This window comes from Taeniopygia guttata, chromosome 1A (assembly GCF_048771995.1).
Source record: "Taeniopygia guttata chromosome 1A, bTaeGut7.mat, whole genome shotgun sequence".
Taxonomy (NCBI): Eukaryota; Metazoa; Chordata; class Aves; order Passeriformes; family Estrildidae; genus Taeniopygia; species Taeniopygia guttata.
In genome coordinates this window covers 22,087,691-22,109,914 of record NC_133025.1, presented here as the reverse complement: position 1 = coordinate 22,109,914, position 22,224 = coordinate 22,087,691, and the positions used below count along the sequence as shown (strand labels likewise).

Sequence of the window (22,224 nt, the reverse complement as noted above, 5' to 3'; positions counted from 1 at the left end):
ACATCATGAACTGACAGCTGAAGGCAAAGATGAAGTGTCGCCTTACCACAGCCAAGTGCTTCCTATAACACAGAGAGTTTTCCCTCAGCTGTTCCTCAGTTCAAGAACCAGAAGGGAATTGTAGTACTTGGCCTCTGCCCCATGTATTTTCTACACCACTGACACCTATTCAAAGCAGCTGTAAAGTATAATCACAACAGGATATTTAAATTTAATTTTTATTCTGACCAGCTATGCACACACACTGAAAGGCCAGAGATGAACCTTCCAATCCATCCTAATTAGGCTATAAAACTGCAGATGAGTTGCTTAGTGTAGGCATCTGTGGTCATTTTTTAAGGAGACTATATTTTGATATAAAAGTTTGAAATTATGGAGAGTCTAACACATTCCCTAGTGACCTGTCTTAAATGTTTATCATTCACCTCGTAAAATATTATAGTGTATTACCTACTGAAAGTTTACTATCAGCATAATGCCCATGTCAGTCCAGGTTCTTCCTCTGTAGTAATTTACTGTGGAAAACTAGGAAATAGTAGTGCCCTCTGTGAACGCTGTACTTATGCTTCATTGTGGATGTGTTCATGATGGACAATTTATTCATGGCATAAATAAAAGGGAATTCTTAAAGAAAACCTGTAAGAAAGAAATTCACTGACCTATCTAAAGCTTTTCCAGCACATACCTGGGCAGATACACACCAGGGAGCAGCCAGCCACAGCTGAGCACCTGGCGATTAAAAAGTCATCAAACTGCTCAAAAGTTGGTTCCAACATGGATAGAGGAGGAATCCAGAAGTTGCTGCAAGTTCATGCATACTTAGAAGCAACACAACTGAGCTACACCTACCTATCATCTTGAGAGAAAAGCCAAGCAGAGGTATAGTCTGAGAGTCAGGCATTACTGCAGCCTCTGGCTTTATACTGTGCATTACAATGATATATTGTATATTACAATATATTGTATTTTACTATAATACCTATGCATGCTGCTATGCAATATTGTATTATTCTTACTCCTACTAAGAAACGAAGCCAGTTGCAAAATGGTGTTGGAGCTGGAGTTTATCTCAAATGTATTAACTATTTGTAATACTATCTTGTCTTCCATATATGTATCAGTGCATTTGTGCATGCTTGTCTGTGTATGGGTTTGGAAATCACTATAGCTTTTTCCTGGCATTTAGGTTCATTCAATAGCATGAAAGTCAGCTGATTAAAATGTTTAACATTTTCCCTTAAGACAATCCTAAAGCAGTTTTTTATTGGTGGAGCTCAGCACATGAAGCTTGTTTCTTCCCATGATGCCAAAAGTCCATTTAACGTGCACTGTCACTCAAGTTAAGTTTTCTCCTAATGAACCAACATCTATTGTATTTACACTGTAGTAGTACCCTGAAAGATGCTGACCTTGCATGAGAAGACACATCTGCAGTCTGCTTTCCAAATTCAATTTACTGCTTGAGCATCTTGGCACTTTCTCTTCTAACTTTTGTTCACTCTGAAATTTCTACTTTGCTTGATGTTAAGATAGCTCATAACATCCCAAAAAGCCAGGTAGAGCAGGTGGAAATTGAAATGAGAAACACACAGGACATTATTTTTTTCTTTTGCTTTCTTTGAAGGACAAGCTGGCAGATGCAGCCCCTGTGCCTGAGGACTGAGAGGCTCGGTAGAGTAGCGTACCTATAAAGCACCAAGTGTTTTTACACTGAAGTTGCCCACCATTAAAAGTCGCATCACATCCCTGCAGAATAGACTGTTTCACTCGGATGTAAACAGTATCACAAACACAGGGACCATTCACACGGCTCCTGGGCTGCACTTCGGCGAGCCTGGGATGAAGCCGAGAACCGTGTGTACCATCTAACGCTCCCAAAATCTCTCGCGTTTGTCAGGGGTGTTTCCAGCCCCCACTTATCGTTTCCCATGAGAGCTCAGCTCGGCGCGGGGAGGCCGTGGGAAGGCAGGCACAGCTCAGAGGGCAGGGTGCCCACCCCTGCCGGCTCGGGGTGCGTGCAGGACAAGGGGGGCTCATCTGGGGCCCCGCACCAGGCCCACGCGTGCTGCTCTGCATCTCCCCTGCCCGGTGTTCGGCCCGCACTTCCCAATACGCGGGACCTGGTGTTTGTTTGCCTTCATGTTACACTTCTGGTTTGGGTGGATTTTGCTTTCTTTTTTTTCTGGTCTTGTTTTGACTTCCCGCAAAAAAACGGTGCCAGTGCCTGCGCCCTGACCCACTTCTCCGTCGGATAATGATATTCCACGGCTCCAGCCCCTTCCCCCGCTGCCACTCTAGTTCCCAGGGAGCACACAAGCCCTCCGGTTCCCGGGGCAGGGAGCAGTCGGCAAACGGCCCCTCCTCAGAGGCGGCTCCGCTCCGAGCGCCGCCGGTGCCCCGCTCCCGTTCCCACGGCTGCCACCGCGGTGCGCGCCCGCAGCCGGGCCCCGACCCGACCCACGGCGGGCGCCGGCCCGGGGCCACCGCTTCCTCGGGGACCTTCCCCCGGCCGCTGCGCTCCGCGGAGCGGACCGGCCGCGAACCTCGCTGACCTCGGAGACCTCAAGAAGACCAGAGCTACCCGCCCGTCTCCGCCTCTTATAAAGAAAGATCTTGTTAAAGAAATAAAGTTTTCTTCCCACGGCAAGGGGAGGCTGCCGGTGTCTGGGGGGGCCGCTCCCGCGCGGGGTGGCTCTCCCTCCACCAACCCCGGAGCTGCGTCCCAGCCTTCGACACCGGGACCACGCTCTGCCCGCAGCGACGCGAACCCCTCTCGGTCCCCAGCCCTCGTTCCCTCCCTCCTGCTTTTCAGGAGGGGCGGGGGGGTTCTGTTCCTCCCGCCCGCGGGTGCACGCCACCGCACTCGCCGCGCACAACACCCCCGCACACGCACCCCCGGCCCCGCACCCCTCGTCCACACCCACAAGCGCACACACACACACACGCACATACACATACACACGCGCATTCTCACACGCGCGCACACACATACACACACACTCACACGCACACTCACATACACACTCTCACACATACATAGACACACACACACACACACTCACACACACACACACTCACACACACACACACACACACAAACACACTCTCACACGCGCGCACACGTGCGCGCCCGCCCAGTGGAGCGCGGTCTCCGCCCCCCGCGCACACACACACACAGAGACACACACACGACACACAAACACTCGCGACAGACACATCAAGAGACAGCCGCGCACACGCATCCGCCCGGGCACACCGCACATCCCGCGCTCCCCCGCAGCCACCCGCGGCCCCGCCATGCGCTGAGCGGAGCCGCGGCCCCGCCAGCTCCCAGCGCCGCTGATCCCGCCCGCCCGCCCGCGGCGTGGGGGCGGCCGCCGGGCGCGGTCGCGGCGCGGAGCCGGATCCCCGCGGGGGAGAGGTGCAGCAGCCCGCGGAGGCCGGCGGGCGGGCAGGAGGCTGAGACAGCCGGACAGGCAGGCAGGCAGTCGGAAGGAGACGAGGGACGATTTGGACATGCTCATTCTCGGGCGCTTGGTTGCCTGCATCCAGCTCATCTGTATCCTCAGAGTGGGTGAGTGATCTCTGCATGAATTCATCTTCGGGCTTCGGAACAACTTTTCTCCCCGGGCTCCAGTGGGTTTTGGTCTCTCTGATCTCTTTTACTCAGATATGCAGGCTCAGTCCTTGCCTGTTCTACGCCGCGAAAAAACGCTGTCAACACCACGGGTGGGAGCGTTTCTCCTACCCTTTTTACCTCAGCGCCGGCTCCGAGGATGCGCGGTGCCCCGCGCCACCGCCGGCGCTGGCGGGCTGCTCCGCGCGGGGCTCGCCAGCCCGCCCTGCTGCGGCTCCCCCAGCGTGCCCCGCCGAGCCCTCCCGGGAGCCCGGCCCCGCTGAGCTGCCGGCACCCGCGGGGGAGGGACCGGCTGTGCGCCGGTGACAGGGACAGAGAGAACATCCATGCCAGCAATGCTGATATCGATCATCTCTGGGGACGTGGGATGCGAGATGTTACTTTAAGGTCTCGCATGAGCTGTTCCGAAGAGAAGGGAATGGTGCAAAATTTTACTTAAAAAAGGACTCGTTCTCCCTGAACGGGTAATGTCAGTGGTTGTCCTAAACCGTACAAAATACGAGTCGTTCATTCACGTGGGACCCCACATACGGAATATGGATTCATATATAGATGTTAGTAGGACTGCTTACATAACCAAATTCATTTTCAGCTCATGCAACTGGAGTGCATTCTCAAAATCATGCAGTTCCCTGTTACACGATAAGATGGTTATTATAAGCAGCGTGAGTCACTTAATGCTGTTAGAAGTGCTTCATCAAATAAACACTAGCAGCTTTTGTGGTCAGGTTTGTGTCCTGTTAGATGATAGTTTTGAATTTATAAGTTATAATCAAATAGATCACTAGAAAATACCAGTTGGCTGCTTATATTTAAGTATGAGGAACTTGGGAGCTTTACCTCCTTGTGTGCAAAACCAGTCTTACAATAGGTCTGTGGTGACAAAGTAGTCACTAACCTACATTTGTCACCCAATAGGTGGTGCTGCTTCTGAAACCATGCAGCTCTATAAACAAAGATCGGGGTTAGGTTTCACTCTCAGTGGAAGCAATTTTGTACCAAGTTCTGCTGGTTAGGGAAAACTAATTTTTTTTTTTTTATGGTAAAAGTATTTTTGCCTCTTTTCAGAAAATACTGTGGTATGATTCAACTATAAACGTGATAAATGTAACTGATCTTCAGTTAAAATGTATCATATTCACAAGGGCATTAATAACACTTTAATAGGTTAGTTTAAAAGTGACTTTAATGTAACTTTTAAACTAACTTATTCCTAAAAATATTCTTACTCCAATTCTCTTACTTCAAATAATTCTCTTGCACTGTGGCAAAGAATGGACTGTAATAAAACTCTTGATAAGTTTTAATAATGTCCTTCTTACATTGCCAACTTGTTTCCTAAAATCAGATGTACTCCCAAGTCTGTTTAAGGGAAAAAAATTAGCAGGTGCTTTTACATGTGTGTGGAGGTATATGAAAATGTTTGAAAACAGATCAAGTATATGATAATATATATCATCATAATGTAATACAACACAAATTTTGAAAAGAACTTCCTTATTCAGGTGATCCTATCACACTGGAAGCAATGCAAGATATAAAGATAATTTTATAACCTATTTTGGTTTTTTGTTTTAAATAATTTCATCTAGCATCCTATTAGAAATTAGCTGGTTTTATGTAATATAATGTTTGGGTACTTGTTTTGCATATGCATGTTATATTAATGAATTTACAAGACCTTACAGGATGGGAAAAGGTTTTCTACTCATACATAAGATTTAAGTGCAGCTACTTTTTGTTTCTCTAGACAGATACACTATTGTTTTCAAACCTGACTTGGAGAGGACCCCCTTTCTAGATGTGATGGATTGATTTGGTTTCAGTAATGCATCCTTCTGAAGACTCATAAGCTACACTTGTCAGTGTGTTCAACTGTATGATTGTTTCCCAGAATGAATACCCTGTACAGGCTATTAAATTGATTTAATCAGATTTTATTTGAATATATTCCTGTTTGATTACATCTCTGTAACAAACGTGCTATTATATGATAACATTAGTTCATAGAAACAAATACTTAGAATCTTGATATAATTTTCGTCTTTTGTTTGTTTGTTTGTTTGTTTGTTTGAGTTTTTTTCATAAAATATATAATAAATTACTGCATACCACCAATGTATGGTTCCAAGGGTTTGGTGAGAGAGAAGAACTGGATGGGACTGTCTGGCTCTTACCATTAAATATTCTTAAATATTACCATTAAATATTTCTGGTGCAGAAGAAACCAGACCCAGGGCTCTGTGAAGGGATTGGTGCTGGAGGGCATGGCAATCTTTGCATCGTGGAGCCTATGCTTAGTGTGAGGCTAGGCAACCTGTGGATCCCAGCCTCATTTGCTTGTAATTTCAAAAAATGTTGTTGAGTCCTTAGCTGGTCTGGTGCAGGCTTTATCAGTGGTCCTTCCCAGGGAATCTGCTTGGGGCATTTTCTATTGACATTGGGAGATTCATCAGGGAAATCTGTCTCATATGTGTCCAAAAAAGACACGGCAGCCAAGGCAGCCTCACTGAAGAATAAACTGTTAGAGCAGATGGAAACAGAAAGTTCTTCTTTCTGAATGACATGACAGTGACAGTTCATTCTTTGCCTTACTGAAGAAATGTTTAGGCGCTTAATTCTAATATCCCTACTTAGATATGAACAGCACCTTCCTTGACAGTGTTACTGAAGCCAAGGAACTTGATTACATCAAGTACTGATGTAATTATTTATGGAGCAGGGTATTAGCCGAGTACTTTCAGTGAATGCTATTCAGTGAAGTTCAGTGAAACCTGTGGAGTGAGATGCTATTCAGTCACAAGTAAGAGCTCATAAGAAATCCTATGCCAGTGTTTGTGAACGCTGCTGTGTGGTTAGAGATTTCCTATTAAGTTCTTTCTTTTACTGAGATTATACGGAAAAAAAAAAAAACCCAACCTTACATGGACAATTCATTTGGTTTTTTACATTTTTATTCTAAAGGAGAAATGTATGAATCTGTAATCTTCAGCCTTCATATATCTCAGACTGAAGATACTCTTTGAAAATCTGCCCTGGCTTGCTGATGTGTTCCATGTAACCTGAAAGTCAATAAGGTGTGCCCTTTTTGTGCCTTTTGTCACATTGTTCCTATCGAAATTATATCTGGAGCCTTTTCAATAAGTAGACTATGAATCTGTGTAGGCAAGAAAATGTTCATAGAAAAAGGAATGTATTTTAACAAATTACCCTGTAACTGCAGTTAAATTTGAGTCAAATAAGTGTAAATATTTAGGCAAGAGTTAAAAATATTCCATGCTTTCACTAGCAAATGTATGGGTAGTTTCCCCAGATAAAGTAAAAAATGTCTCTAGAATTAGGTAATCTGCATCCTAGTGCTGTCACTGTTTGGCCTCAACCAGGGTTCTGCCTTTCAAAATGCAACTCATTAATGTAGGAATTGCTTAATTAATTATGTCTCAGTTTAATTTATCAGTATCTAGAAAAGATCTCTCATTTTTAGGTTGCTTCTGGCATCCCTGTGCCATGACTTTATTTGCACAAAGATGGTCATAATTCCCTAAATATTCTTGTTTTTCTTACACAACTGACATCAGGACAGTATTTCCAAGCTGTCAGGCAGCATGCGCCCCACTATCAACATAAAAGCAACTTCTCTGCGCTCTTTACTGGATGGTCACTACTAAAAATTATGAGAATCTAAAGCAGAGCAGGCCTTTGGCTTCCTAAATCCAATCACATCTTGTGTTCATTCTCATGTCCACATATTTAAACTCAGTAAGCCCTTAGACAATTAAAGGACTGTGGGATCAGATCCTTCTTTTTTGCACTAATCTCTTATTTTGGCAATATTTTTGTAGGCCAATTATTTGGCACACTTAAAACTGAATTACATCACTGTAATATTAATGTATACTACTTCTAATGCTTTAGCACATTTTATGCTTAAGATATATTCCTATGGATGATGATACATAGCTCCTATGGAGACACTTAATCCTGCCATATCTAGAACATAAGAGCTAAAACAAAAACCAAGAATTTTAGAACTGACTTATTTTCTACTTTAACCATCTATATTGTGGCCATATATATGTTATGCATTTTTGTATCATAGAGATTAATATGTATCAAAATCTAAATATACAGTATGGATTTATTTTAGGTTCAAATACTTGCAGGTATGAAAAGTGACAAAATTAATGGCATTTTAAAATTAATGTCAGTTTAGTCAAATATTTACTTAGAACACTTGTCACCTGTATGACATATCTAAAATAATCATGTAGTTTTCAACATGGAATTAATTCAATTTATAAGGAGAGTTTTCTTAATTGCATTTGGCCTTACTTCATCTCTGAATTTACCCTTTTATCTGGAGTCCTGGAAAGAAACTAAATAATATGTATAAAACTAAGATGGTAATTTGAAAATATTATCATTATAATCTGTATTGTAAATTAGGATGTTAATTTATGAAAATAGGCACTTGCCCATTTCTTAAGGAAGACTATTTCCTAGATATTCAGTGCTCATCATTTAAGTGGCCACTTCACACTATGAGATCTCTAATTAGGAATTTAAGGGTGAACAGATTCTGTTCTTTCCCTGACAATTTCAATTCCTCTTCAAATGTGCCATGCTTCTCAGTATTCCCTGTAGGGCCTGGAAGTCTGTGGCAGTTCCGGAGCCCCCAGCTCCCATTTAACAGCTTAGTTCTCACAGCTTCTTGCACCATTTATGTGGCTTTCCTGTACAAGACATCCTTTGGCTATTCAATAAGCTTCTTTTCCCATAAAGACAAAAGTTACCTTTTTGAATACATGTCAAGCCTTCTGTATTAGAAAGATGAATCTACAGGAAGAAAAGGACTTACAGTATTAAATAAACAAGATCCGCTAAATGAAAGATAGCAAATATTTCAAAGAGGCTAGGACTATAAATGAAACTTGGCTCCTGCAGGTTGTTGAGGAGCTGAAAAGAACACTTTTGTAGGAAGGTATGGTGCAGGTTGCTCATTGAATACAAATTACTGATGTTGGTTCATTCAGTCTTGAGGATAAACTATAAATAACTGGAAATTTTAGAAACAAGGTGAGGGTTTATTTGTATCACTTTCTGGTAATTATGGTGCTGTCTGATAGAGGTGAAATAATAGACTTTTTAAGTAAAGCAGACAGTGTGTGAGAGTGTCAGATTATCCTAGATGAGGCATGCCTCTCAAAGTTCCTATTGCTTTCTACGTCTTGCCCATACTTGACTTTGGTTTTCTTTCATCCGTTGGATGTAACTATATTTCACCCTACAAATCGGTATTTTTCATTACTGTTTGAAGGCCCAGGAGCTATTGTTTGAGTTAGTTAATTTCAGAAATCATTATTTGTGATGAAAGTCACAAGGATGATGAAAGTACTATCCTACATCTGATGAGGAACGCTTGGCAATGGAACTAGAATGCCTGTGGAACTTAGGTGCCTAAACCCAAAATTTTAATCAAAAGGTTCCCTGACTCAGCTCATGCCTTGATGTCTTCCAGGGAAGTTTTCAGGCAGCTATAGCTCCTCTCCTGCATGTGCCTTACCTGACCTTATAGTGTGCATCTCAGTGCCTCTTTCACTCCAAAGTTTCATTGGATCCACACGCAAATGTCCTTTCAGATGATTTTCCTGAACCTTAAGTCAGTAAAGCTTCCCTAAATATCTGCTGACAGAATCAGGTGTCTTGGTCTGGCTGCTGCTACTTCTCTTCAGGACAAAGGACAAGGTGATGGCTTCTGATGTTGTAGCCCAGTCACAGAAGCCTTTCATCCAGACAGTCTAGAGAGAAGACCTGGTCTGAGATAAAGGGATTTCAGCCTATGTCTTCTGTCTCCAAACATTAGGTTTTGTCAAATGAGTAGACTTTTCATATTTCTTGTGTAATATGAAGCAATTTAACTTAGTTTTCTAAATTAAAAAAAAAAAAAAAATGGAGAGGATTCTGGGCAATTTATTGAAAGAGGGTTGCTAAGCAGTTGGAAACCACATCTATTTCAGGAATTTTTAGAGCTGGAAATGGAACCTGGGAAAATTTGCAAGAATATTTTCCAGTATATAAGTTTGCCTTTTTCTCACTGTTCCTTAAGCATCCACTTCAGGCTTCCAAAGTAAGGATTCTGAATTAGTATGATGCTACAGCAAGACAGGAAATATGAGTTCTTATGCCTCCTCCTACTCAGTATTTCATTATCTACTTGCTGGATACAATGCATAAATCACTACCCCTGCCTTTTCTCTGGTTGTGCTCTAAAAATGATCAGATTTTGCTTGTTCTTTGATAGTTCCAGATACTTATTGAAAGAAGGGAATTCAAGGTTGCACTTTTGAAAGGCTAACCTCTCAAAGGTGAGCAAAGCTTAAATGTTTTAACTCAGCATTTTAGATCAGCTGTCATGGTCAACTATGAGTACCATTTGGGCAAGCCAGTTGCTTGTTGCTGCACTCAGCTGCTTAGGTCACCTAAAGACAGTGGAGCAGGCTGAATTTCAAGGCCCTGGAGCCTAATGCTATTGCCTGACATGTGGGTAATTCTCTTAAAGCTGACTTGCACTTTAATTTTTTCCTAAGTCAAGGCTATTGGATACAGCTTTTGCACCACAGTTTCAGATTCAGCAGCTAAAAAATAGGCTAGATGTGGTTTACCTACTTGCCATATAAAAAGCACTTTTTCCTTATCTAGATTTTTACAGCATCCAGTTAGACATACAAGGTGGCATGTTTGGGGTTTTTTTTAACTATCCTTTATATTTCTCTAAATGTAAAGAATGTAGTTACTTTGAAATTTTCTCTGTGATATTGAAATATTAAAAAACCTAATGTGCATTCAGCAACTTATATTTCTATATGAAGCTACTAGGACTTCTCACCTGACCAGTGAGATATTTCATTAGGAGTTTCTGGGAGCACTATATCTGTTAGTAATTTGGCTAGGAATTGTCATCCTCATTGCCAAAAAAACTCCTGCTAAATATTGGATTATCTGAAGGCTGAAATATAAAGTAGGTAACATTTGAAAAGTTATCCATCTTCACTGCCTCATTTATCTGTTTGCTGAGATAGGATAAGAGTAAAGCAGGGAAAAAGTGGTTAAACAGTGACATTGAAAGGACAAAATAATAGATGTCCAGAGTACTTTTACTGTATTAAAATCATGTTAGAAAAAAATTGGTCTTCATAATCCTATAAATTAAGAATGTTGTATAAAAATAAATCACATCTAATGTATTTTAGTGAAAGACAGGGTTTGTTAAAGTTCTGTAACATAATGTGACAATAAATTCCTAACTCATTTAAAATTTTCTTGGAAGTCATAGTAAGATCTTTAATTAGAACTGATTTTTTTAATAAGCTATCCAGATCACATGAAATATTTTCCTAAAGAAAATGGAAGGATTTATTGAATTCATTGAGATTTAGACTGGTTTGTATCATAATGCTTCAGAATACACTTTTCCAAAAATAATGCCATTTTTCAAAGCTTAAAAAAAATACTTAAAAAAGATAACTTTGTGATGTTCTGCAGGGGCAGCATATGCCGAAGAAACTGAAAGCTTTTTGAAAGCTACAGCAAATATTTTGAGGAAAAAATAAGCCTTTAAAATCAGTATTTAAAAAAAGACTTGATTCTTCAATTGCTGTATATGCTGAACTCTATGATTTCAGCAGAAGTTCCCAAAAAGAAAAACATCTGCTTGCTGAGACTAAATAGCTGATGAACAGAGAAACAGCTGGCTTTATAAAAGGGACCTAATATTGCTCTGGGCAATTTTTCTTCTGGCTCCATCCCCAAACTGACCAACTGTGTTTGATTTATTTCTAGTAATTTGGAAAAGTCATTTAGTTTCAAGTGTATGCCAGATATTTCTTTCAGTACCTTTTGTAAGTCTTATTCTGATATGCATGTCTAAGTATGATAACTAATAAATTTGTCAGGCTGGGACTTTCTGGGTGGCCCAGGAACCTTCTTCCAGCTTTTTGAAGCACTCCAGTTAGTTGTCTGTGATATCATTCCTAATGGCACACTGGCCACACAGCCCATCCACCTGTCATTTGAACAGAGTTTGGGGACAGTTTTGTGTGATCTCTGCCTACCTCTTTCTTCATATCTTTGCATTTTGGTCACTACCTTTGCATTTTGTGTATCTTGCAATGTTGCAGAAAAACTGACTTTCTGTGGTTTTTTGGGTTTTTTCTAACACATTTTAAGTTTGTGTTAAAAAAAAAAAAAAAATCAGGGAGAAAAAGTTACAGAAGACCTATACAAGTTTTAGGGTAGTGCTAAGAATAACCCAAATGTTTATAAACTGGCAATGTGAAAATTTATACTGAAAATTCAGAGAAGGTTCCTAATCATGGGAGCGGGCAAACAGGAGCATGGCACGTCTCTGAGGGCGGGATGGCAGTTCATGCAGGCAGGGCAAGCAGGTAGGATTGCAGGCTTCCTCCTGCTAGTGGGGTTTTTAGTTTGTTGTTTGTTGTGTTTTGTTAGCTGGTTGGTTTTGGGTTTTTGGTTTGGTTTTTTTTTTTTTTTTGTTTTTTGGGTTTTTTTTGTTAGCAATGGGTTTTATGTGATGAAAAACTGCAGTTAGTAAAAATGTACATAGCAAAATAGAACCCTCCAAAAAGGATGCGTCTGTCCAGAGCCCTTCCTGTGAGGAGTGTTTGACCTTAACAGTGGTACCCAGGGGGCATTGCAAGAGAAGCCTGCCTGAGGTGTGAACAGGTGAATGATCTCCTTTCATTGGTGGCTGAGCTTAGGGAAGAAGTTGAAAGACTAAGGTGTTAATAGGGAAGGTTAAACAGAAATAGATGGGTGGAGTTCAGCCCTTCCATCCTTGAGGGAGGCCTGCCAGGAGTCAGAGGACTCCCATGCCTCCCAGTGTCAGGCAATAGGAGGACACCTGGTGTATGAAGGGGAGGGGAAATGGGTCCCTACTCAGGGAGGTAACAAAAATTCCTCCCGACCCCCATCACCAACCCAGATGCCACTTCAGAATAGGTATGAGCCCCTGGATCTAGAGGGTCAGCCAGATGATGTAGAAGAAAATGATCTGCCCGGTGAGCCTCCCAATTACGCTTCATCTGTCAGACATATCACCACCTCTGACATTAAAAAGAAAAGAAGGGTAGTTGTAGTGGGGGACTCCCTTCTGAGAGGAACATATGTTGAGGGTCTGTTGCCTCCCTGGCCCAGGTACAGGATATTACCAAGAGACACCTTGGGCTGATTCAGCCCTGTGATTATTACCCACTGCTGATACTGCAGGCTGGCAGCGGTGAGATTGAAAAGAGGAGCAACAGGGCAATTAAATGGCACTAAAAGGGACTTTAGGGCACCGGGTCAAGTGATTGATAGGGCAGGAGCACAGGCAGTGTGCTCAGTCCCTCTGGTGGCAGAGAAAAACAGTGAAAGGAATAGGAGAGCCCACACTATCAACAAGTAGCTCAAGGGTTGGTGTCATCAGCAGACTTTTGGGTTCTTTGATCATGGGGCAGCTTCCTGCTGAAACTGGATGACCTCCGTCTCTCTGTTAGGGCAGAAGGATTTTAGCTCGTGAACTGGCAGAACTCATTGAGAAGGCTTTCAACTAGGTTTGAAGGGGGAAGGGGATGCAGCTGGGCTCTCTGGAAGCAGACCCAAAGGTGGTAACCTGATTTAGGGGTGAAATCAGTAGCCCAGCTGAGGTGCATGTACACTAATGCATGCAGCATGGGTGACAAACAAGAGGAGCTGGAAGCCATGGTGCAACAGCAAAGCTGTGATGTAGTCACCATCACAGAAACGTGGTGGGATGACTCACATGGCTGGAGTGCTGCACTGGAGGGCTACAAGCTCTTCAGGACAGACAGGAAAGGGAAAGAGGTGGAGGGGTGGCCCTTTATTTAAGGGGGCTTTTCTATGCCATGGGCACTGAAACTAATGACAATGAAGTTGAATGCCTATGAGTAAGAATTAAGGGGAAGGCTAACAAGACTGACATCCTGCTAGGAGTCTGTTATCGCCCACCCAACCAGGAAGAGGAATTGGATAGCTTATTCCATAAGCTGGAGAGTGCTGGAGAATGTTTCAAGATCACCAGCCCTTGTTCTTGTTGGTGACCTTAACCTACTAGACATCTGCTCGGAACTTAATACAGCAAAAAAGAGGTATTCCAGGAAGTTCTTCGAGTGTATGGAGGACACCTTTTTGTCACAGCTGATGAGTGAGCACACCGGGGGAAGGACTACAAATAGAGATGGGCTGGTGGGAGATGTGGTGGTTGGAGGCTGCTTGAGGCAGAGTGATCATGAAAATACAGAGTTCTCAATATTTGGTGAAATCAGGAGGAAGATCAATATGACTTTTACATTGGACTTCTGGAGGGCAGACTTTGACCTATTTAGGAGACTTATTCAGAGAGTTCCTGGGAAGCAGCCCTTAATAAAAAAGCAGTTCAAGAAAGGTGGACATGCTTCAAAACAGAGATCTTGAGGGCATGGGAGCAGGCTGTCCCTGTGTGCCAAAAGATGAGTTGACGAGGTAAATGTCCAGCCTGGATGGGTAATGAGGTTTCAAAGGAACTTAGGAATAAAAAGAGGGTGTATTGTCTTTGGAAGGAGGGTCAAGTCTCTCAGGAAGTATTTAAGGGGATTGTTAGGGCATGGAGGAAAAAAGGTCAGGGAGGCCAAAGTTCAGTTTGAACTTAATTTGGAAACATTTGTAAAGGATAATATAAAAAGTTTATACAAATATATCAATGGCAAAAGGAAGGGTAAGACCAACCTTTGTTCTCTACTGGATGTGAGGGAACTCAGTAACTGCAGATGAGGAGAAGGCAGAAATGCCTTCCCTTTAGTGGGAAGATGGCTTATCCCCAGGACAACTGTCCTCCTGGGTTGGTTGATGGTGTCAAGGAACAGAACGGTCTCCCTGCTATCCAGGAGGAGGCAGTCAGAGAACTGCTGAGCTGCTTGGATGTTCATAAATCTGTGGGACCAGATGGGGTCCATCCCAGGGTGATGAGGGAGCTGGCAGATGAGCTTGCAAAGTTGTTCTCCATCATTTTCCAACAGTCCTGGCTCATTGGTGAGGTTCCAGGTGACTGGAAGCTGGCCAATGTGACACCCATTCACAAAAAGGGTGGGAAGGAGGATGCTGATAATTATAGGCCAGTCAGCCTGACCTTGGTACCCGGTAAGGTAATGTAACAGTTTATATTGAGTGTCATCACACAACACTTACAGGATGGCCAGGGTATCAGACCCAGCCAGCATGGGTTTAGGAAGGGTAGGTTGTATTTGATCAACCTGGTCTCCTTTTATGACCAAGTGACCCACCTGGTGGATGCAGGAAAGGCTGTCGATGTTTGGACTTCAGCAAGGCCTTTGACACTGTCTCCCACAGCACACTCCTGGAAAAGCTGCAGCCCACAGCTGGGACAGGAGGACTCTTTGCTGGGTTAGGAACTGGCTGGATGGCCAGGCCCAGAGAGTGGTGGTGAATTGTGCTGCATCCAGCTGGCAGCCAGGCACCAGTGGTGTCCCTCAGGAGTCTGTGCTGGGGCCAGCTCTGTTCAATATTTTTATTGATGATATGGATGAGGGGATTGAGTCCTTCATTAGTAAATGTGCAGATGACATTAAGCTGGGAGCATGTGTTGATCTGTTGGAAGATAGGAGGGCTCTGCAGAGAGAGCTGGAATGAATGCATGGATGGGCAGAGCCCAAGAAATGAAGTTTAATAAGTCCAGGTGCCGAGTCCTGCATTTTGGCCACAATAAACCCCCACAGCATTACAGACTGGGGACAGTGTGGCTGGACAGTGCCCAAGCAGAGGGACCTGGGGGTGCTGGTGACAGCTGGCTGAACATGAGCCAGCAGTGTGCCCTGGTGGCCAAGAAGGCCAATGGCATCCTGGCCTGCATCAGGAATGGTGTGGCCAGCAGGAGCAGGGAGGTCTTTCTCCCCCTGTACTCAGTGCTGGTGAGGGCACACCTTGAGTGCTGTGTCCAGTTCTGGCCCCTCAGTTTGGGAAGGACATTGAGATGCTTGAGCGCATCCAGAGGAGGCAACGAGGCTGCTGAGGGCTTGGAACACAAACCCTGTGAGGAACAGCTGAGGGAGCTCGGTTGTGCCAGCCAGCTGCCCACCAGAACAATACAAACAGGTCATTCCTTGTGATGGACTGGGACATTTGTAAGCTAAGGTACTGAGTGCTCAGTTAGCACCTCAAGTACCTCAGCATTTCAAAATGCAAGCAGTAAAAGAAAGAAAAATATAAATAAGAGGCTATATATCATAAATACAATCATGAGACTTAAAAATTTACATTTCCTTTAAAGGAAAGTATTTGAAATTGCTCCTGTGGTTGTATGACATCAGGGGCTAGAGGTAGAGTTAAAATACTAGCCAATTGAAAATCTTAGAGAACTGGCAGTATTCTCACTCTCACTCCTGATACAATCATAGGAGATTTCAATTCATTTTATTTCCGTGTCAAATTATGCATTGGCAGAATTCTGAGAGTATTCTCAGGCTCATCTGCCCATTACTCATTAATCCCCTCCATGTCCATTTCTCATATTCTTGTATAAATGGTTTGGCCTCTCTGTCAGCCCCATTTCTCACTACATGTACATTTTACCAAAGAAACAGACAGTTATATGCAGTTCATGTAAAATTACTGCAGCAACTTTGTCAGGGTTCTCCTTGATTGGCTTCTACACCCCTTTTAAAGCATAATTCTTACATACCTGATGCAATTCTTTTCCCCTGTTTATTCCTCCTCCTTTATTTGGGATGAAGAAAAAGAGATTTCTGTTTTGTTTACTGCTTTCTCTGTATGGTAAAAATACATAAACCAATATGTATTAGAACTAACCAAACACTGGGTAAAAAATGTAAATTCCTTATTTTGTTTCTCTGAGTTTTATTTTCTGCACTGTTGTCTAATCAGCTTTAAAGGTTTATTTTTTGATATGTCTTGATGAGAGACAGAAAAGATTTCTGTGTTTAGAAGTTATATATATATATTTGACCAGTGTCATGGCAGTATTACATTCGACAGGATTCATTCAGGAATACTTAGACTAGAAATTATTCTTTTGATCCATTAGTGAAAAATACCTCCAGGAAAGTTCCTAAGGATTATACAAAGATATCCTTTAATCTGAGTCTTTTTTTCAGTATTTTCTGGTTTTTGCTATCCACAGTGGGATTTGTAATTGCATGAATCAGCAGACAAAGTATGTTTTCGTGTGCCAGTAGTCATCTGTGTCTGTATGGGAAGTTCCAAACTTTTTGTGTGAATAATAAGACTGTGACACAAAATCTTCTAATGATTTATCTGAAGAGTGGCTGTCCTCATGAAAACCGGGGTTTAGATTAGATATTAGAAAAAATGTCTTCGCTGGTGGTCAGGCATTGAAACAGGCTGCCCGGGGTAGTGGTGGAGTCGCTATTCCTGGAAGTGTTGAAAAAAAACATGTGGTGCTGACACTAGGGGATATGATAAAGTGATGGACTTCATGGTTGAACTCAATCAGCTTAGAGGTCTTTTCCAGCCTTAAGGATTCTGTGATTCTGTAAAAAATGACAACGGGAACAGATATGCCCTATTGTTAGGAATATGCGTAAATCTTTTAGGACCCAACTAGCTTTTACAACTATATATTCACTGTAGAAAAAGAGATTCATCATAGTAAAACATATTGCAAGTGCACTTTAGAGCAACTTAAAAATATCCTTATTGCTCTACTGAATGGAAGAAGACAGGTTCAGCTAAATCTGCTGAAGCTAATAAGACAGCGATGAAAAAGAAATAGTTTCAGGTTACGTGCAGTCAAGGGAAATACAGCAAAATGTATAGGAAGCAACCAGAAAATCAAGTCCTGTTTTTGGTGAATAAGGTAACATGAGTTAATCAACTTTTTCTAATATGCTCTACATATTCTATCACAATTGTAAAGAGTGCATTTGAACAAAACTGTAATTCAGGTTTTCATGGTTTGCTTCATTAGTTAAATAATTCCTTGGATGTGCAAGAGCTTTTTGAAACACATGTAATAACTCTGAAATCTGCTGTTCACTTGAAAGCAACAGGAAATTCAACCTACTCTGAGTATGATGAAATCAAAGAAGTTTTATCATCTTGCAGTGGAACTTAAAATGCTGGGTATGCATAGACTAGGACTCACAGCAGCCAGCATGCCCTTTACTGGGACATGCAAGCTTGGCTGGTAAAATAAAGATCAGTGTAGATAGTAAAACGTGAAAAAATATCTAACTGGGACATGCCTCTCAGGGCCACATATTGGAAATAATTATGCTGACACATCTGGTTTAGATGGCTAGATATGTGGAATTCACAATTGCTGATCTTACTACCCCTAAGCCAGCTATATCATGCTGATACTGGACACTTTCCATCATCATCTAATAATACAAGGTTTGCCAAAGAAACAGGAGATGGCAGTCCTAAAAGTTTCCCACATAGTGGGATTGGAACCACATTTGTGGAGGGCAATATGATCCACAGTATGACAGAGCACAGCAGCTGGGGATGGGCAACACTGCTGATCTGTACCAGGCCAAAGATGGGAATTGTAGGAAAGTTTGACAACTTGTCAAGTGCAATGGGTGGGATACGGTGGTTCACTGTAGCATTTCCAGGTGCTAGACTAGATTTTTGCTCTCTCTTCTTCACTGCTACCCTGCTCCAGAGCAGCAGCTGCCTCTGTGTGTGAGTAGCAAATCCCTGGTCTCCTCCTTTTACTGTGGCTCCTTATCATCTCTCCCTTCACCCCTACACCACTGTCACTCTGTGGCTTCAGTAGGGATCTCTCTACCAGAATGGACACAAATGTGCATTTGGCAGCCTCTACTGCTGGAAGGGCCACTCTGTTATGGGCAGCGGGCAAGAAAATACATTCCATATGTTAGTTTAAAGACTTGGGTCAGCAGTTGGCCCATGCTGGGTTATGTTTGTCATAAAAGGAGTGATAAATGGCATTCCAGACCCTGTCTTTTATTTAGCTGCTTTGCAATGTAAAACCAGCAGGATTTCTATTGTCTCTTGTGGTTTTTGAAACCTGATGAAGAATGCTGCTGTTATCTCCTGGTCAGGTGCTCAGACTTGTCTAAACCTTCTGGGTATCTCTGAATAGTCACCTGCTTACCCGGGCCCCAGGAAGCCTCTGCATCTTTCAGTCTTGCACCAGTTGCTGATTTTGTTTTGTCACAGAAAGGGAAGCAGGTAGACACAAAAGTGCATTGTAACTCTCCCAGAAAAGTGTGTATCTGTATCATTAGTCTGTGTAAGAAGTATATGAGTTTGCACCACTCCTGCTGGAATAACAGGAGGTTTTCTGCCACAGGCAGGTATGGCAGCTGAATGAGCAACTGTGCAGTGCCCTGGAAGAAAATACAGCATGTGCACCTTTTTGTAGCAAATCAGATGCTTTAGATGGCATAGAGACAACAGATGCATTTCCCTGGTGAGTCACTTAACTTCCCTAAAGCCCTGCATCTCCAAGGCTTTCAGCTGAGGTGAAGCATGCTATGCTGCTCCCAGTACAGTCAAAACCTTAAAGGCTAAGTCAAAACTATAATTAATTAATGTTTGTGTTAGACTTGGAAGATATGAGCACTGAGTCTGTTGCTAATGATTTTAAATCTATGAAGCAACTTCCTAAAACCCTTTGAAACTGGCAATTATAATGTTCTGTATTACATGGCAAAGCTTTGATCACTCTAGAGCAAGGAATAAATGCATGACTTAAACTGGAGGGATACAGTGACAGAACAGCAGCAAACTGTGGAATACAGTGGCATGGCAGAGAGCCAGAGGAAGATTTGCTGTTGCTCCTTCCAAAACTCAATTTGAAGTAATTTCAGTATTTTTGTGTTGCATAAATAACTGTGAAAGTCTAGGAGGTCTGCAGTTGCATGTGCTTACAGTTTGAAGATAAAACTTAATTGAAGAATTTTTGCTTTCATGTCTTGTTAATGTTTTTAAAATTCCTATGCAATTACAAGGCTACATTCTGACACAGCTTTAGAAGTAAACTTAAAGAAAATCTGTCTTGTTATGTCACAAGTACTTAAATGTGATTTTAAAAAAATATGTTAAATATGCCTGAAAGCCTATTGTTTTCTGTTCAACAGTAGGAATACTTTGCAGAGAAACTAACTAGCTCCAGTCTAGAAGCTTCATTTTTGCTGTGGTGTTTTCTGAGAGCAAAACACATGAAACTATCTTCTCTACTTGACTAATACTTATTGTGGGTTTAGCAATGCCATCCACCAAACTGTTATCCTAGCTTGTTAAATTTTTAATGAGATCATTAAAATTAAGCAGGTTCTTAGGTATAAAGCAGTCTGGTATTTGCTAGTAAACTTTTTACTCTTCCTCAAATAACTCAGTTATTAATGTGTAGAAGAGACAAAATAAGAACATTTTAAGAAAATTAAAATGAATTCTAAAAGGACTCTGCTTTTAAGGATGTATGGGGTCTTTTTAAGCTGCTGTACTGCTGTCACCTGCATATAATAAGCAACTGATCAAGGCATCTTCAGAAACATTTTACTTACTTTGATTAATTGAATAATAAATTCTCCCTAGTGGCTGTTTGATTAAGTGAAAAACACTACGAGTTTCTTCTTGAAAGAGCAAATATTATTGTAATAGTTTTATATCATAATAAATTAAATTTACATCCAAGTAAAATGAAGATGAAAAGGTCTCTCTCTCTAATTGTCCATAAGCTTTCCACTGAGGGATTAAATGTTAGCACTGTGCCTATTGATGCAGTACTAGTACACTTCCAGAAATTTTACAAACATTTGGGAAATTTATGACTGATTATTGGAAATGCAGCCATTTAAAATACACAATGTATTTATTCAATTGCATGCAATATATTTATTTCATTGCATGCACAAATGAATCCTTTAAGTAGGCTTTTACATGTGTTGGATATTTATACAAAAATGAGATCTCAGGTTAAACTGACATGTGGAGACGCTGTATAATCAGGGAATTGCTACCATTTATTATTTATGTATTGACAACATTTACATGTATCTATCAGTGACCAGGGTTTTGTTGCATAAGGAACCATATGAACACAGAGCAGGAATATGACACCTGCTCTAAGAAATTTAGAAATAAAATAACATACAGAAAGACAAGCTGAGAGGACAGAGAAAATGGGTGCTAGTGCTAAGAAGAAGTCATATATTGAGTTGGTGAAGCAGCAATTTGTCATCTTTCCTTGCTGTTCCTATGAGTACCAGTTATCAAAGTGGTGTTGAAGGGGTCTGTCTCAGTTCTACATCTGTAAGGTAGAGGTAGTAATACTTCACTCAAAGATATTTTATGTGAACAGGAGTATCATCACATTTCTGAAGCTCTCTCAAGAATACAAAGGTTGGCTCGAAGTCACAGGTGATAGGGCAGTGTCCCACTGTGAGGAGGTTGTGCAGGAGCCTCTGCAGCCTCTGAGGACCCAAGGCAAGAGTGAAGGCAGCTCCATTTGCACTTTCCTGGCGTCCCTGGTGCAGCCCCTCACCTGCTGTGTCAGCCCCAGGCAACACTTGGAGGTGAGGAGAAGCATTCACCTGGAGACCTGCTGGATCCTGATGGTTCAATAGGAAACTGAAAATCATGAGACCTCGGAACTGAGCATGGCAGTATCAACTCGAGCACATCATTTTACCTTCTTTGCTTGTTTGCTTTCTGCAAAGCTGAGGTGGTATACCCATACTTTCTGACATTGGTTCAGGAACAAAAGTACTGCATTTGTACGAGCTGCAGACATTGTACAGTGTGCACATGGGCATGTGAGCAGCTGAGGTGTGCTGCTTTGGGTGAAAAAGGGAGCCCTTTCAGCCTGTGCACAGCCTTCCTAATGGTGTATGGCTTCACTCAGGGGAGACTGCATGGACATTTGCACCTGAAAACATGAGTCAAAACAGCTGATCCGAACATTTATCTTGTGGTGGATTGTCTCTGATCATAATCCTAAATGGGGGTTCTCACCCTGTGTGACCCACTGATACCCAGAAACTATGGGCTGCAATTAGATCTTGTACCTCATGGTCCCTGAATGTGAGCCTAGAAAAATGTGGGAATATCAGGTAGACATTTGCTGTGTAAAACAAAGCTCTAACATCTCACAAAAGGAACAAGTATACTGAATGGGGATGCCACTGATGTTAGTTTGTCTAATTGCTGTAATTTATTGTTCATATGAAGTGTGGTAGCGCAGTCATAACGCACTGAAAAGTTGGGTTTTCCTCATGTGTAGCAGTCAGTAAAGCTTGGGTCCATGTGTCATGTTTGATGATAATAGCAATAATTATACTCTTTGTCCTGTGTCGTTTTTCTTCATGTATCATCCTTCATGCTACAAAGGTAGCATGTGAGCACAGGTCTAAGGGTGATGGCTCTTGGTAGCTATTTTCCATTAGCTGCCATTTCAGTTCCACAAGGTCTTGCAACCCACATTTTCTAGGTGGTCCCTGATACTGAATGAATGGGTACAGCTTTTCACTCTTATGCCCTTCATACTGCCTCTTCCTGGGTCA

At 42.2% G+C, this 22,224-nt stretch overlaps 1 protein-coding gene across 9 annotated transcripts in view; it reads left to right on the top strand.

Annotated features, from left to right (window-relative positions):
- Positions 1-2,176: 2,176 nt before the first annotated feature.
- The window catches only part of PTPRZ1 (protein tyrosine phosphatase receptor type Z1), a 131,708-nt gene continuing 111,660 nt past the window's right edge, over positions 2,177-22,224 (top strand). For 4 of the 9 annotated variants that reach the window (XM_012568939.5, XM_012568936.5, XM_012568938.5 and 1 more), the window contains exon 1: positions 2,205-3,574. In XM_012568939.5, coding sequence (XP_012424393.5) covers positions 3,517-3,574 — 58 coding nt within the window. In that variant the 5' untranslated portion in view covers positions 2,205-3,516. Of the gene's footprint in view, positions 3,575-19,010; positions 19,131-22,224 lie in introns of all 9 variants that reach the window. The other 5 variants (XM_072921301.1, XR_012052609.1, XM_012568940.5 and 2 more) reach the window with 5 other exon arrangements.